General features: G+C 41.6%; 1 protein-coding gene across 1 annotated transcript in view; it reads right to left on the minus strand.

Annotated features, from left to right (window-relative positions):
- Positions 1 to 17,160, minus strand: part of COL13A1 (collagen type XIII alpha 1 chain) — a 190,524-nt gene that overhangs the window by 103,239 nt on the left and 70,125 nt on the right. The window contains exons 4-7 of the mRNA XM_025203565.1: positions 15,844 to 15,870; positions 10,994 to 11,029; positions 7,681 to 7,707; positions 1,763 to 1,813 (exon numbers count right to left, since the gene is read on the minus strand). Coding sequence (XP_025059350.1) covers positions 1,763 to 1,813; positions 7,681 to 7,707; positions 10,994 to 11,029; positions 15,844 to 15,870 — 141 coding nt within the window. The remainder of the gene's footprint in view (positions 1 to 1,762; positions 1,814 to 7,680; positions 7,708 to 10,993; positions 11,030 to 15,843; positions 15,871 to 17,160) is intronic.

Raw genomic sequence — 17,160 nt, forward strand, 5'->3', positions numbered from 1 at the left:
TTGCTAAGAGCTACCTATCAGAAACCTTTTGGCTAAAGCACTTTTGCAATTTAGCACAAACAATAAAAGACTATCTGCTTTTCGGAAAACTTCAGCCATTAATATAAAAATCACTGTCTTGCAAAGAGCCCAAGATTTTTGCATTTGTTTCCTTGTTTGGTTTTGTCATTTATCAAACTGCAGTGTGGAGGCTAGGTGGCCCAGGGAACAAACTAAGCTGTTTCTGATTAGGAACACTTACCGTGGGACTTTTAGAAAGTAATTGGGAAGCCAGATGCAGCTGACAGTTCAAGCTGCCTGTATCTCTTTCACCTGACCTCAAACTGCTAGCTGTGAAATGAAAGTTCACTATGTCCCCATCCTCTCTCCAGGTCAAGGACTCTACTCTTCACAGGTTAATCAAAAGAGGAAGTTACCCTTGGGGAAGGAGAATTAAACCTCTTTTTCTCATGCTGCTATGGAAATCTCAGTGCATCAGAATGGATTGACCTGGGAATCTTGACTGGAATAAAGCAGTAATAAAATTTGTAGGGGCAGTATTCTGTAAAGCAGCAAAAATATACCAAATCTGTAGAGTGAATATTTGGCACATACTGGCTATCCTGGCTAATACTCATGGTGTAAGGCTCAGTAACGTCTTTATGAAGATTGATTTCAAATTTAATTTCCTTATAGGTGAAAAGTGCTTTTTGAAATTGCTGCTGGAGGGGCAAACATGCTCTGGGCCTGAAAGATGGGACCCACACATGCCTTACTTTTTTCCACAGCATGAGGTTAAAGCAGGGACCCCTAACAAATGAATGCATGCTCATGTTACAAATCTAAACAGTAGCCAAACATTGCTAGAAGTAAAATGGAAAATCAGTTTTGAATGGATGTAAAGAAAAAAAATTAGCAGATTTCTGGACAACACCATGCATTTGTTGTGCTAGGGAGTACTTGATATATGAATTTCAGTTCAAGAAGGACTGGCAGGATGCATAACACTTCTTGTTAATCCTTGGTGCTTTCTGGGACATGAAGACCTTAATCCTGAAAGCTGTTTTAGGTAGATGTACCTCTGGATCTGTCTCAAACTGTTTGCAGCACTGAGGCCTATCACTGGGGCATAGCTTTGTCACAGCCTCCACCTGGCCAAAGAAGCCTCAAGATAAAACTAGGTGAGGTGTTTACTGAACTTTTCAAGAGAAACTCCAGATCTGCATTAATAAAAAAATAGCATTTGTCATTTCTTAACCCACTTGAGAAACAAAAATTTGAGCCTGTACCATCAGGTTAAAAAATTCAAAGTGATCCATTTTTTTGTCAGCTCCAGCAGCCACTTGCCTAGCCCCAACCTCAGGCACATTCTGTAAAGCTGAAGAAATGCCACCTGCCAACAAGACTGAAGGCAAAGAACATGTTGCCAAAAAAGACATGCTTCCCCCAAAGCAAAAGATGTCTGCCACCAAGGCTGGATAATTTCTGCTGCCAAAATAGAAGAATCTTCCTTTTAAATACAGGAGAGAAAACTGCTGGGGATGCCAATATGTTTTCCTCTTAAAGTATTCTGTGCTCACTTGTTCTAGCACTACAAGCTGTAATTTTATTATATTTAGTATATAATATTTTTATACAAGCAAACCTGCCAAGATGTGGAAACCACAATGTCATGTTATTAAGTCTCTCAGAATGAGGCTGGTGACTTGCTGCCCCTCCTAAGTCTTTTTCTGTAATTCACCCACATCCTGTACCTTTCAAAAATAGAGAGTAAATAACTTACAGGAGGCCCTCGGGGCCCAATGATGGACATGCCTGCTTCTCCTGGAGCTCCCTGTAAGGAGACAAAGAGAAAGAGAGGCAGAAGAGATTGAGAAAAGGAAGGTTAACAAGGGCAAGAATTGGAAGGTGAGGATGGAAGAAAATGAAAGAAGTAGGGAGAAAGATGTAAGAGAACTCGTAAGAAGGCAAAAGAGGAAAAAAATTAGATCAAGGTCAAATAATGGCAGAGAGTGAATCCATAGAGAGCAGGATACAGAGGTGGTTGAGTGAGATAATAAGGAGAAGGAAGAAATAATTAAAAAAGGAGATTAATACAAAAATGATTCATACTATTTTCTATAAAAACTAGTATTTAAATGTTGATTGTTCAGCTCCCCCTTCCCAACTGGGATAGGAGACCTACTTGGCCTGACCTGTGCATGAAATGTGGCCATTTTGAACACTCCCTCCCTCCTGAAGATGTACTGGTGTCATCTTCAGTGCCTTGAGAGAGAAAGTGAAGACCTCATTTAATGCCTGCAAGCACTCATGCTTTCCTTCTGCCCAGGGAACTCACATTTCTCTCTCCCTCTATAATCACTTCTTCTGGTTCAGCATGAAGCTTCACCTTCTTTTAGTCTGGAAAATGATTAATATAGTGTGCTAAATGCATGAGGTTTTATACAGGAAAATGGAGCTTAGACTGCAAAAAATTATAGATACATGAAATATAAAACACTTTCTTTGAAATAAAGTGCGTAACAGAGATCCTGATCTCTTTTGAACATGAAATGCTTTGTGACACTTTATGTCAGAGCAGAAAGGTGTTTGCCTGAGAGTTCTGGCTCAACTTGAACTTCCACACTTGCATTCTGCTTCCCTAAATTTTCCTTGCCAATTTCTATTGATGATAGTGATCTTCAGTTCCTGTTGCAGTCTATGGCTCTGTGCTCTTCAAACAGCTGTCACATCCCCCTCTCTCCATATGTGTCTATACTTTAGTGGCCCCTATATTCCTAATATATACAGACTTTATGAAGCCAGTAAAGTGCTCTGGGTGTCTTTAGAATGAATGGTACTATGTAAAAGTAAGAAACAAGATCACTAAGTATATGAGTATTCTTCAAAGGTCAGTTAAGCATCTCCACGGGAGAGATTAAAATACTGACTGGATAACACAGCTTTGAACATACCCTAGAGACTATATTCTATAGTACAGAATAGGGAAAGGGTGAGGGAACACATTATAACCCCCTGTTCTTTTTCAGCTCCAGTGGTTATGATTTTCTGAATGGGTCAAATGAGATTTAGTGACCAGGTTGAAATGCAGAAGTTTAGGTCTAATTTAAACTAAATGACTCCAGATGGAAGCAGTTTGATGTACAGTATAGGAAAACAACCCCTGAAATAAATACCTAATAAATGAAATAAACATGTGGAGGGCCGGTAGGGGGTACTCCTGTGCTGAGCCAACCACCTTCCAGGCTCTGAGTGCTTCCCTGGGGGTGCCTCACATCCGGCTGACCCCCTTCCTAGAGCACACCCGCAAGCCTGTGGGTAACATTGCCACCACCCGTGGTCTGAACTGTTTCTGGGCCCTGTGCCCCCTGGGGTACACAGGCCTTGTAATCCTTGAGGATACTTGATCCACTGCAAGAACTTGGGGTGCTTCCCTTAATTTGAAGCACAAATAGTGGTCTCCCTTAGTCACAAATGATTTCTACAATCAGTTAGGTCTGGCATGGAGTCAAAATAAAGGGATTTAATTGTGGATTGTATACAAATTTTAGATATTTAGGGTCATATTATCAAGGAGCCTGAATCCAGATTCAATTTGTATACATGCAGTTTTATATAATTAGATCATTTAAGTGATCAAGCTGTGCACACAAATGACAGATACAACCAGAAATCTTCAGCATCAGAAGTACAGGACTCTACCTTGTGAAGCCAAAGAGTAATGCCACCAGCAGGTAGCAGCAAGAAGCTCTTCTCCTTTATTTGGACAAGCTATCACTGGTCATGACTCTTTGAACCAACATGTTACACACATACAAATACAGTGAATACTATGCATTTAGTAAATACTATGCATTCAGCCCTGTAAAGTCCCAACACAAGTTAGGACTTTACAGGGCTTCTTCAGTTTACCCCAGCTGAAAGAGTCACTAAAGGTCATTTATGCCACCTCAGGGTGACTAGAATGTGGTACACTCTGGCCATATCCCCTTCCTAAGCCCTTGCCCCACTCCCATGAAATGTCATAGTTATATTTTCTCTGGTTATATTTTTTCATAGGCCTAAGCTGCAAAGGCCTAATCCAGACCTGGATAACAACTTTCCCAGAGAAAAGTGAGGTTAACACATGAGTATTACTCTACAGTCTTTGACAGATTAATAATGTTTAAGAGTTTTGACCCCAGGGAAGTTACCTTCTGTTTAAAAGAGTGAACACTGTTAGCTTGGAAACATTCAAATCAGACATGAATACAGAGAGAAGGACCACATGGCTAGAGGAAGAAGGACTTTGTGTTCTGTTTTTCTCTGCTAAAACTAACAGAAGAGTAACTGAGAATTTGGGGAAAATATTTTAGCTACCTCACCTAAAAAGAAAAGAAGAAACAGTTTGGAAATCAAGAGTAAAAATGGGGAACTGGGCAAGGGTGAAACAGCTGCATAATGACATATCACAGGAAGGTAAAGAAGCCTTGTTCAAAGTCATCCATAGAAAGAATTCTTTTTGGATTATGATGAAAAGAGTAAAGCTTTTCTTCAAAAAATAGAAGCCACTGAAGATTTGTTGCACTTCAAAGTGCATGACTGATGACATGCCACTGTGCTTTATAATATAAAATATAAGATTGATACATAGTTTCTGAAACACCCAAAGACTCAACAGGCTATGATTTTTTAAATTTCGTGTACAAAACAAAGTTTGTCTACAGATCATCCATTGTTTGCATGGAACCTTTTTCAGGGCAGCTCATTTAAAGTATTTTTAATATGTTAGCTAATCAGTCATTTTTAGCATCTGAAATCAACCCAAGATGAACACATGCTGGCATAAGGAGATGCTGACTGGCTATCAGGAGATGCCAAACATTAGGGGTGTGGGAAGCAGGCCCTATTCAATTCAGATTCAGATTCGGCCTGAATCAGGGACAGTGATTCGATTTGTTGATTCGGATCACTGTCACTGATTCAATTCAGCTGAATCTGAAGATTCGATGCTGATTCGGAGAATCAACAATTCAGACATAGACATAGCTTTAAAAGTTTTTTCTACATACCTCGAGGTAGCAGGTGTGGCTCATGATCGCTGCAATGCTGGGGTGCATGGAGTGTCCCACAGGAGTGTGGGGGGCCCTCCACATACTTGGTGGTAAGTACTTCCAGTCCACTTCTGGGTCTGCTGGGGAGTGCGGGGGAGCACCCCCTCGCCCCCCCCCCCCCCCCCCCCGCAATTCACTACAGGGGGCCCCTGGGGGCAGCCCCAGGAGACCCCAGTCCCTGATCTGGGGGGAGGGGGGGGGGGTGCCCTGGCGCGCTCCCCAGCGGTCCCAGAAGTGGACCGGAAGTGCTTCTGGTCCACTTCTGGGTCTGCTGCTAAGCACACTGGGAAGTCCCCTGCACTTCTGTGGGACACTCCATGTGCCCCAGCACTGCAGCATTCATGAGCCACCTGTTACCTAGAGGTATGTAGAAAAAACATTTAAAGCTGTCCGAATCTCCAAATCTTTCCTAATCTCTCCAAATTGAGTCAGAGGGTTCCGATTCAATTCAGAGAGATTAAAGGGTCCCCTGATTTGATTTGGATTCAGAGATTCGGCCACCAAATTGGGCCAAATCTCTGCTGAATTGAATCAGGGACCAAAGCTTTGCACAGCCCTACCAAACATGATAAAAGAGGAAGTGACCTGAAGGAGATTAAGTACCAGGTCCTTTGTCCTGTCTTATCTTTCCAATCTATGTTGTTCCACTGTGTTTTTTTCTGTATTACTCTCTCAAAGGGTACATCTACACATGGCCCTATGGCGACATGCTACATCCCCGTATGGTGCGCTATGGCGACATAGTGATCACATTGGTCTACACACGATCGACAGCTACGTCGCCATAGTGGTATGCTTCCCTGTTTAGTGTGCCACTACAGTGACATAGCTGCTGATCATGTGTTTGCTACATGTGATTGCTACATTGGCGTAGCATGCCATATGGTGATGTAGTAGGGAAATCTAACCATGAGCCATGCACATGGTGCACTCTGGGCAGTTAAATGCAACCAAAGAAAACCAAATAGGTGTTCCACTCTCATATTCTTTAAAAGTATTGATCTAAACAATCAGGTAAAATGTATATATTCCTTACTCTCTACTTTTTGTGATAGTGTTAGAGTGATGTAGCCATGATGGTCCAGGAACTATACAAGGCAACAATTTTTGTGAGTGATCTTTTATTAGACCAACATGGTTGAAATAGACCTAGACAAACTTTCAGATGTAGCACATTCCTCTACAGGTCACTGTTTTTCAGTTAGTTAGATACAACCAGAATGAATCCATCCTGCCTCTATTTGCACTTGAGTATGTGAGTAATCAGAACTCTTGGTAGTTCATTATATGCAAATTAGTCTCAGATAAAAGTTGGAGCAGTCTTTTTACCTCTCAGTTGTCTGATGGTAAGCAGGACATTGAATTATGCTTCTTTCTTGTTATGATGTTTCATATTTCACAAAAGGATGGATGAGGGAAGGCTCTCCTGGGCAAGGATTTTTTCTTGTGTTGAGGCTGCTCTGTGAGCATGCAAATTTGGCTCCTTGCCCACGAGAGTCTTCCATCACCCATCAGCCAACTGTGAGGTAAATAGACTGCTCCAACTTTTATTTGAGCCTAATTTGCATAAAATGAACTTTTCCAACCAGGAGATTTTACACCACCTTTCAGCTGTCCTGAAAAATACGAATTTTCATTTCCACCTGGGAGAAATTTTACAGTCTTTGCACTCTCTTATGCCTGAGGAATGACACGTGTGCCTGAAAGCTTGCAAATAAAGATTTTTTTTTTTGCAGCTATCTACTTGGTCTAATAAAAGAAAACACCTCTATCAAGAGTTCTGATTGCTTTGCCTGTAGACCAACATAACTTCAACCTGTATCCTCAAGTGTGTGAAGCAGTACATTTGAAGACATAAATTGCCAATACTGATTTGTTGAATGTTTCATGACGTGGATGGCCACAACATGGCGTATTGGTGGCGTGCAAACTACCAGTTCTACAAGTGACAAAAACCTCATTCATTATTTTTCAAATGGTTTGCATAGCTTTTACCTTTGACCGTGGATAAAGGAAAAACCTCTTGATCATTTTTCTTTAAATAGAAGAGATATGATTGATATAAAACCTTGGTGTGGGAAGTGTCTGATGATAGTCTCCCTCAGTCTTTCCCCTAAGTTTTTCTTCTATGTGCTTCAAATTCTAGAAAGGAACAGTTAAGCCATGGTCTCTGACCAGAGGTGGCTAGGGGAAACCAAATAATTAGGAGCTACTAAGACAGAGCTGGATTTTTTACCACATTTCCAGAACGAACCAAGCACAATGGTCAGCAGTGAAGAAGTTAATGGTGGAAAAATCAGGATAGCCTTAATGGAAATACTGAGAGTCCCCATCCACCACTTGAATCAGAACTTACAATGTTAGTAAATTATAGTAAACAACGAATTGGAGACTGTGTGGGGTGGAAAGAATTCAGGACATAAACTCACATTGTCAGGGAAGATGGGAAAGGGCAATTCAGAGCAATGTATGGTTCAAACACAAAAAGGGCTTTAAAAGCACAGGTCTACCTTTGTCATGATTTGAAGTGAAAGGGTCTCAGATAGCTAAGAGGAGGAGCTGTGAGGGGTCAGGGTATGACATTATGAGCTGGAAAAAGCTGACTCACCTTTTCTCCAGGCTGCCCTTTTAGTCCCTGGGTCAGTTACACCAGCCGCAGCACATGCAAGAGGGTGAAGGGAAGAGAGAGAGAGACAAACACAGGAATTGGCATTAATGGCACATTAAACCCAAAATCTTAACAATGCAACAAGAAACAGGTCACAGACACTGAAACATGCTCTGTTTAAGGTTTGCACACAAGCACAGAGACTTTCACTTCCCCACTTCCCACCACCATCCCCTCCTGCTTGGATACCCCTACAGCATCTGAAGGAAAGGGCAGCTGAAAGAGAAGGCAATTGAGTTTTCAGCCAGTTTGAGGAAACCAATTCTTGGTTTTAGCCATGGTGCTTGGCATTCAGTATGGAGATGGGCAGAGAGTATGTGTTAGCAATAAGCTCACCACAGTTAGCAAGGCTGACCCACAGTTCAGAGACATCAACTCATAAGTCAGCAAGGCAGCAGCAACAGACCTGGCCAAGGAACTTGGAGCAGGTGATATCTGGGATGAGAGTCCCTAAATAGGCTTAACAGTGAGAAGCAATCTGGTAACAGTTGGTCCACACTGACCAAGAGTGAGGAGTTCCTGGCCAGCCCCTATGTGAGTGAGGTAGGAGGATCTCTGAAAAGGGGTAAGAAGATGAATGGAAGCATGCACTGAGAAAAAAAGTACCTGAATACATGAGAAGAATGGGAAGGAGACATATGCTTAAGCAAGGCCTATGGATACTGATGCCACAGATCTCCTCTCTTTCTCTTCTTTCTCCTCTACATGTCTCATAAAGCCCCAATGATGGGGTATTAAATATAGTTTATGTATAAAAGATATGTGGCATGGCTATATGTAATATATGGTGAAAATATGCAAAATACACTCAAATCTTACAGATTGAATGTGTTTAATACATTCAGTCCCACCTGGCCAGTTAACTACAAGCTAACAGGCCCATTTGAGATACAGGGTCTTATTCCATCACCCACCTTTGCACCAAGTAGTAATTTATTACACTTGTGTAAGTTACTGATTTTAGTGGGCCTGCTTACTGAGTAAGGTATTCAGTGTAAAAGCAGTAAAGCTTGGGCTTAAGTGCGCAGAAAGTGCATTGGTTTTAAATAAGGACTGAGCTGATAGTTCTGAAATCTGTGCTCTACGGTGCCAAAAGGCTCATGCTGGATTGCCAGCTCTGTTCCTTCACTTCCATGGTTGAAAACCCAGCTTCCTCTGTCTCTCAGAGGAGATGGCCTCACTGATTTCCAGCAGTCGCTCTGGACTCCTACCAGAGGTTAACAGATTCTACAGGCAGCTTTTACCAGTCCTCCTCTTCTACCAGCTACAAACAACAGGAAAATGAGGAAGGCAATGTGTTTCTATGTCTCTGCCACCTCCCTCTAGATAAGTGCTCCTCCTAAACCATGCTTCCTTCACTGTGTTCTGCTGTGCTGCATTACTGCAAGCAGTTTCTTTCAAAGTGACACCATTATGGTAATACAACACCAAACAAGATGGACAGCATGACCATGTACCATCATTGCGTCAGTCTTCCTAAGTATGGCATCACATGAATACTGAAGTAACCAACTCTCTTTTGTATGGCAGGCTGCATTCCCATTCAGATATTGGGAGGTGGCCTTTGTGGTGGTGCAGAGAGAAAGCTACACAAAGGTATTGCTGAGAGAGTCTGTCCCAAGCATAATAAAGACAATATGAACAGACCTATGTATCTGACTCCCCTGCTTTCCCAAACTTTGGGGGCTTGGACCAAACTGGAACTACCATAGTCCATAAGTAGTTTCCAAAAGCTCAAGCCACCCATAGTTATGTCCTTTCTGACTGAATACATCTCCAAACCTTTTTCTACATTTCCCCCATCACCACTGATGGGAGTTAGTAGCTGATTATGACATTACTTTTTGTAAATTCTTGGCAGATCTGAAGACTCATTAATTCAAGGATAATTACCATTAGTATGTACTAACATTATTTGTTGGTATCTGTATGTAAAAACTAAACTAAAATTTAAAAAGCTTGTACTTGCTAACCAGCCTGTGTAAAAAACACTGTGAGGGAGTCCCTAAGATGTTCTAAACTGGTGCAGCTCCGTTGACTTCAGGAAATTGCACCACAATTTGAAGATCTGTCCCCACATGCTCCTAGAGTAGTATCACTCTTGAGCCTAGCTAATTATGTTACAGCTGCATGTCAAATTGTGCAGGCATCATGCAGAGACTTATCTTCAATCGCACTCACATTATCCAAACAGAGTTGAAGATGGAAAGGATTTGGGGGGAAGATTTGCAGGCGATAGCACAGCCCCCCAGGCTAACTGTGCTTGAGCAATCCAGATAATTACCAGCTAAAAATGGGGATTGGCAAAGAGTTTAAAGCAGCTAGTTATAGTGCTTTCTCTCCATCTCTGAAGTGAAGCATAGTCACATATGGAGAAAAGCATCAGGCTTCAGGTCCTGTCCATGTTTCAGGATAAACATATACTCCTCCACCCAGAAGATGCCAGGTTATTCCCTCAGAAAGATAGGAATATGTATAGGGAGGAATAAAGAGAGTAGCTCCATGAAGACAAAGATTAGGGAAGAGAAGGCAGAGCAGCAGAACGGAGGGATGTCTGAGGTATTGATGCAGTGCTGCACAACACGCATTGCCCAGCTCTTCTTCAAGGTGTGCTACAGATGCCTCTACTGGGACTAGAATGGAGGCTAAGTTAGCATCATAAAGTGAGAGGGCAAGAAAAGGCTAAAAGTATTATTCAATCATGGTAATTTCTTTTTTTGATATCTGTATGATGAATCTGTGCCTCCTCTACTCTCAGCCATGAAGAGGCAAGTACATTGTAGGCAGCATGAAACCACCTAGCCCTTTGCCAGGCAAAGACAGGGGGCAGCAGCCAGCATTCTCTGATAGTAGTCTGAAGCCCCTTCATGATAGTCTGATTTGGATTTGGGTGCTTGGGTTTCTATATGGAAATGTATCCAGTAAGAGACCCTGGAGACTCACCAATGATTTGTCTTCGTTTTCAGGGCGGAGCCTCATTAAATTACAAATGGTAGGACCAGCAGCCTAGCATTTCTGCATCTCTCGTTAAACAGAAGCTAATTTGAGAGGTAGATGACTGAGATGGTGCTCATGGTAGAAGCTGCTGATTTTTTTCCCCTAGTCACACCCAAACCAGGCCCTTGAAATAGAGCAGAAGACTGGGAGGGTTATTTTCCTGAATGAATGAAAGTGTCAGCCCAAATGGCCTGCAGGCAGCCCATATTTGGAAACAAATGTGTCAGTCAGGCAGATGCAAGAGGTTTCAACTCACCCGTCGTCCAGGGATTCCCATGGTGCCTTTGTCTCCCTAACAATTAATGCAAAATCAGATGGCAATTGGAAAATGGCCATAAGTGAAGCTAGAAAATGATGCAAATTAACTGATTTGTGTGTGCACCTTTGTTTAAGAATTGTGTGTGTGTTTTACGGCATATAGACAAACAAAACTCTTGGGTTAGAGGCGGTATCTTTTATTAGATTTTAGGGCATACACATTTGTTTAGCTTTATGTATATGTACATATGTAGGTGCTTGTGCATGCATGCGTGCGTGCGTGCATGCGTGTGTGTGTGTGTGTGTAAAACATGCTTGTGTGTTTGTATATATGCCTGCTTATTTGGGTACATCTGAAAACATGGGTATATGACTATGTATGTAAGCCATCAATTTGCTTGTTATTCTCACTGAATAAGGAACCAATAAAACTCAGGACAACATAGACAGGAAAGGAAAGATAAGAGTTTGTGATCTAATGGAAGAACCTAATCACAATTTTCAACCCTTCCTGAAATCCAGATTGGGGGAAGTTGATCCCTTCAATAGCAAATGATTTTTTTTCTTTCTAATTAAAGGTGATCACAGGTTATTTCTTTCTAAAGCTATTATCAATTTAAATCATAACTCTCAAAGCTGATGAACAGATCAATATTATCCAGTAATCCAGAAAAAGGAAAATTATATTAAAAGTTATAATAATGTGGAAAATGGGACAAGACCCAGCTGACACTACATATAATGCCTATGTTCTGTGTCCCTTAACCCCTAAAGAATATTTCTCAGAGAATCTGGAAGGTGTAAAAAATCCTTACATGATGTTGCATGTAAGTCTGCCTAAAGAGGTACAAGATAACACTTGAACTGAATTGCAAAAGATATGGACACCACACCATCAGTCTTTTATACATAGATTGCAGTTCTGCGGCTTAAAGTATATTTAAATTTGAACCATGTCATTAAAAAACCTCTATGTTCTTGGCCCCAAAAAGCATGTACTAGGCATACTTGGAAAATCCTGAATGATGATGTGTTTGGTGGCTGTGCAGATTTCATGGTGTTTTGCAAAATTACATTGTAACAGTCCCTCAGTACTGTGTCCAATCATCAGTTTAGATTTGTTGGAAACACTTCACTATATAAAACTTACTGTTGCTGCCTACGCCTTCTCTTTTACTTATTTATCCCTAAAACCTGTTTTCTGCCAACAACTGATGTCTGCAGCACTTCACAGGCAATACTGGAAAATACTTCAAGCCTAAGGGGACAATCAAGACTATCTCTGCCACTTGCCTGGGACTCTGCATGTCCTTTGTCAGTTGTTTGATCATGGCAGGGAGCCTGAATGTCAGTGCTCTCTTGTCTGTTAGTGTGCCGTGTGAGGGATAGACCTATGCTGATTACATAGGTAACTCTTTGCCAAGGAAAGTAAATTTCAACATGCATAACTATGTACAGAAATTCCATTTGTTTTCCACTCAGCAGCATCTGTAATCAACTGGAAATACAGAACTATACTGTTGGTCATTCTTGTATTGTGGCCTACCCATTCTATCTGCCAGTGATGGAACTGCAAAAAACAGTGTACAGAGAGGGCAAAATGGAAAAGTCTGTCTTGAAGTTGGGAGAAGGGATAAATTATTTTTTGTCATTCAGTGCTTTGCAGACACTGGTTCTCAGTGACATCTTCTCTCCATACCCGGTGTACGCAAGTAACACTTGAGACTAATGTTCTAAATGCACCTCACCATATGCTGGATTTAACTGGGGTAAAAGCTGTATTTGCACTCTCTACTTATAGGAAAGTATTGTTCCCTAATCAGTGGACTTTTATTTAATGTGCAAGGCACACTGTGATAAATTAGATCACATTAATGTCTTTACTGAGATAGTTGAAGTGTTGAATAACAACACATTATACAGTAATTTGGTATAATTTACACAAGCAGTATCTGACTACAAATTGAGAGGAGACACGCAATATCTGCTCTATATTCGAGTTTTTATTCTGTACCCACCAGCATGGCATCTGATTTATCAGATGCCTGTCTATACCTGCATCTAAGTTCTGTATATGTGTTATAGAGAACAATGGAATTCCTTCTGAAAGAACAAACCATTCCATTGCCTTGCTCTTTGATTTTATTGGCTTCTGGTTGGGAATGCATTGATGAGTTTTCTTACATTTTTATTTTTTCTTTCTTTTTTTTAGTTTCTTATTTTCCTCTAGAGCTGATCTTAACAGCAAATTATAAAGATGCCAAGCACAGAACTCTAGTGATGTGATGTTTCAGTCTTTGGTTCCATTGTTAGGAAAAGCTTCCTGTAAGTATGATAAGTGGTATTTGACCACACAATGATTGATACTGCACAGGATTGATCTGTGTCTAATGTTGTTGCCCGCGACATTAGTACTTGATGCCAAAGTGGTGTATGAGAGCACCATGCTTGGTATGTTACTACACAGTATTTTGGCCCTCTAAACAATATTAGTAGGGGGGAAATGGTCTTAGTAGTATAGCACATAAATGCCAGAAGTTTGAGGAAAAAGTAGTCTATTATGTGATGCTGGGAAATAACACTCAGCTATGAATAATACTTGCGTCCTGCACTGTATGTTAACACTGTATTTATACCGCTGCTATCTGAGTGACTGCTGTATTTCCAAGATGCCTATAACCTTAGTGGCAAAGCACCAAATAAGAATTATGATGAAGCCCTGGGTTTTCTTGAAAGTTGGTGTATTCTTCCCTTCCCTCAGTGGCTGGAGAGCATGTGGATTATTGTTTTCTTTTTGTGGAAATCATGGCTGAGGAGACATTTTGTATAAAGGCAAGTTCATTTAGATCTGATCACAGACAGAATGTGGCTTATCTGGCTTTCTCTGACAAGGAATCCCATGCCCAGGCCTTGCTTCAGATGCGCCCCCGCCAACCCCTCCAGCCTGAAAGATTTGGTCCTTCCAAGCTACATGAGCCCTGTTGTCTCGGAGAGGCCTAGGGAGTGAGGACACCCTGAACTATCTAAACCCAGTCCATAATAGCTTGGAGAAACTACAGTGAAGATATGGATTTGGTCCAGAGATGAAGGAGGAAACCAAAACCGTCCCAGAACCCGCTTCACGTCTTACTACTCATTAAGTGGGACACCTTATGCTTTATGTGACAGCTAATTCATCTCCAAGTAGAGTGAGTTAGCAGTGGTCTAACCTGAGAAGAATGAACACCTGGATCAAGTAGCTAAAATTCCGTCTAAGAGGAAGGGGCACAGTGCCCCTGCCAAACATGGAAAAAAGAGAATTCCATGCCACTGTGGCACTCAGTATGTCTGAGAATACTGGGGAGTCGATTATGATGGCTTTGCACTTCTTTGATGGTTTGTGTGTTGCTACCCTCAGATGATGATGAAACTAGAGTATGGGCCAGTCTGTCAGACCATTTTTCTCTTCCAGCTGATATCTTTTCTGCTTCTCATTGGTTGTGTTTTAGACAGCTACACTTCAGCACCTGTTGATCCCTCCCAAGTATCTGAGCTCTCATTTCAGAATACATGTTGACCCTAGAGTCTACATTCCTTATGGTTTATTCATGATTTATCTCAGCCACTGACCATCATTAGTACCTGATTTTGATTTAGTTAGATATGGATTTACATATCCCTTAGAAATTGGCAGATTACAAAAACCCGGATTTCCAAGTTTACATCCTGGCTTTTGCTCCAGAGGGAGTGAGGTGAAGCCATGGCATTTAATGAGAGGCTCCATTCTGCTGCTACAGGTGAACAAAGGGGAGTTGGAGACTGGACAATACCCTAAACGCATGGCCATCCTCCCTTGGGAAGGAAGAGCACCACTTAGGCACATTATCTAGTCTGCCTGCTTTTTATACTCAATAGTGTGCTGGGTCACCATTCTCTTTGGTTTCCATGCACCTATGCAGAGAGATGGAGGAGGGGAGAAGAAACCCCCATGGTTATTTCCGTGTCCAGCACACAGGCCAAAGGTGATTAGGGTAGCTCTCAGGATATATCTACATAGCACAATGCTGAGTAAATTTGCCCTTACATGGCTACATTGCTTCTGAAACCTGAGCTAGCTGTGTGGGGCTACCTCAAGTATCTGTACAGTACTGTCTCTTGTCAGGAAGATATACTCTCAGCCTAACACAGAAGCCAAGTAGAGAATGAAAGAAAATTCCTCTTTTTAAGAAAATTTTGCATGAAGAAACAGAAGCAGCTAAATGACCTGCTATGAGATGACCCTATTGCAGCCTTGTAATGGGATGGCTTGCTCTATTTAAGGTCCACATATTAACAGGTCCTTGCCTAGCTTTGTGCTCCCATATCACACCTACTTCCTATCTCATCTTTTTAAATCATGTATGTGCTCCTCTCATCCCTCCATGGTTAAAATGAACAATCCATATACTGAAAAATTCCTCATGGTATTGGCTCTAAATATAACCTCCAGTCCTTCCTGAACACAGCCATATAACCTCCTTTTAGTGAGCAGATAATATAAATAGGTTTCTTAGACAGACAGGGATCTCTTATTTAAAAGGTAATCTTAAAGAAGGTATATGTTTCCTAAACCCAAAAGGAACCTGTAAGGAATGTACTTCGTAGAACTTTGTTCTGCAAAGATCTTTTTATTCTTACTGGAAACAGTATTGGGAGCCATATCCCTTTCACAACCTGCTCTCCTAGTCTACCAATGAAGACTTCTACCTTCACCCAGTTTATACAGCTTTGAGGCTTCTCTTCAATATACTGTCAGGTAAAAAGGGAAGGAGAGAGAGAGAGAAAGTAAGAACAAATAAGGAAAGGAAGAGGTAAAGGAAAAATATTTACCGGAAGCCCTGGTCTTCCTGTAGGGCCCTGAAAGCACAAAAAAGAGCATGTAATACAGGAAGCAGGGAAAAGGGTAAACCAGAGAAGAAATTGTATGTCTAATTACATGATTAGAAAATAGAGCAGTTCACATGCAACACGCGAACAGCTTTCTAAGTAGGCAGATAGGATTGCTTTTTTCATTTATCTCAACCACTTTTTTAAAGCTTCATATCTATTTGGTTTGTGTCCATCACAGTGACCCCCAAACTGGACTCTGGAGACACTTGATATTCCATGAAAACCTAGCCACATAACATTATGCTCTGTTTTATTCTGCTAAATATTAATTATTCAGGTATACAAGTGCTTTAGCTGCCACAAAAATACTGTATGTGAAGAAAGGGAAGATGTCCCTGAGACACTCTTTATTAAGATGTGGTCCACACTACAAAGAAGTTTGAGAAGTTCTGAAGCATCACTTCATTTTGTAATGCTGAAACTTTCTTCTCAATCCTGAGATCTTGGGCTCACAGGGTTGCTGGGTTCCAAATTTCCCTGCTTACATCAAAACAGAATCTTCCAAATCTGTTATATACTAGGATGACTCCATCTATGTGTGATTTAAGATACTTCCATTTTTCAGATATTATGTGCTCAAGACGGTGGAAAGCTAAAAAATGTCTTCACTTAACTGTTTCTCACATTTGGAATGCAACCATGCACATCCGTTACTCTCATATAGGAGGCATAATTCTGTGCAAACTAGCTCCTCAATTGACTCTAACTGGGTATAGGGTAAGAGCTGCTCCCACTGAATACAGGATATAAAATTATAGTTTATCAGCATTTTAAACCACTACCTCGGGTGACATATATGACACCAGCAGTTCAGAAACCACTGCCATAGACATGAACTAGTTTCTAGGCCTGTGAGAAGCAGCTAGTATTCGCTTTGGATTTGGATTCAGACAATTTGGGGGACAGTGATTTGATTTGGTGATTCAAATCCCTGACCCGAATCGATTTGGCTGAATCTGATTCAGAGATTCAGCTGCTGCTGAATCAGCCAAATCTCCAAATCACACAGGCCCCATCCCCCACCCACTCTCCCAGTCCTGGCAATGGCTGCCGTGCCCGCCCCAGCTCTTTGAAAAACAAAGCTACCACTCACCAGCTGTTGCCACATGGGGAGGGGGGTGTGATCCCTACTGCCTCCTGTTGCCCCATGCCATGTGGGGGGCTCTGCCATGAGTCCCCAGAAGCCCCAAGGCCACTGCAGGAGCCAGTGAGTCCAGCGGGGGGGGGGGCGTTCCTTTCATTAAAGCGCCGGGGGCT

This window comes from Alligator sinensis, unplaced genomic scaffold, assembly GCF_000455745.1.
Source record: "Alligator sinensis unplaced genomic scaffold, ASM45574v1 scaffold546_1, whole genome shotgun sequence".
NCBI lineage: Eukaryota > Metazoa > Chordata > Crocodylia > Alligatoridae > Alligator > Alligator sinensis.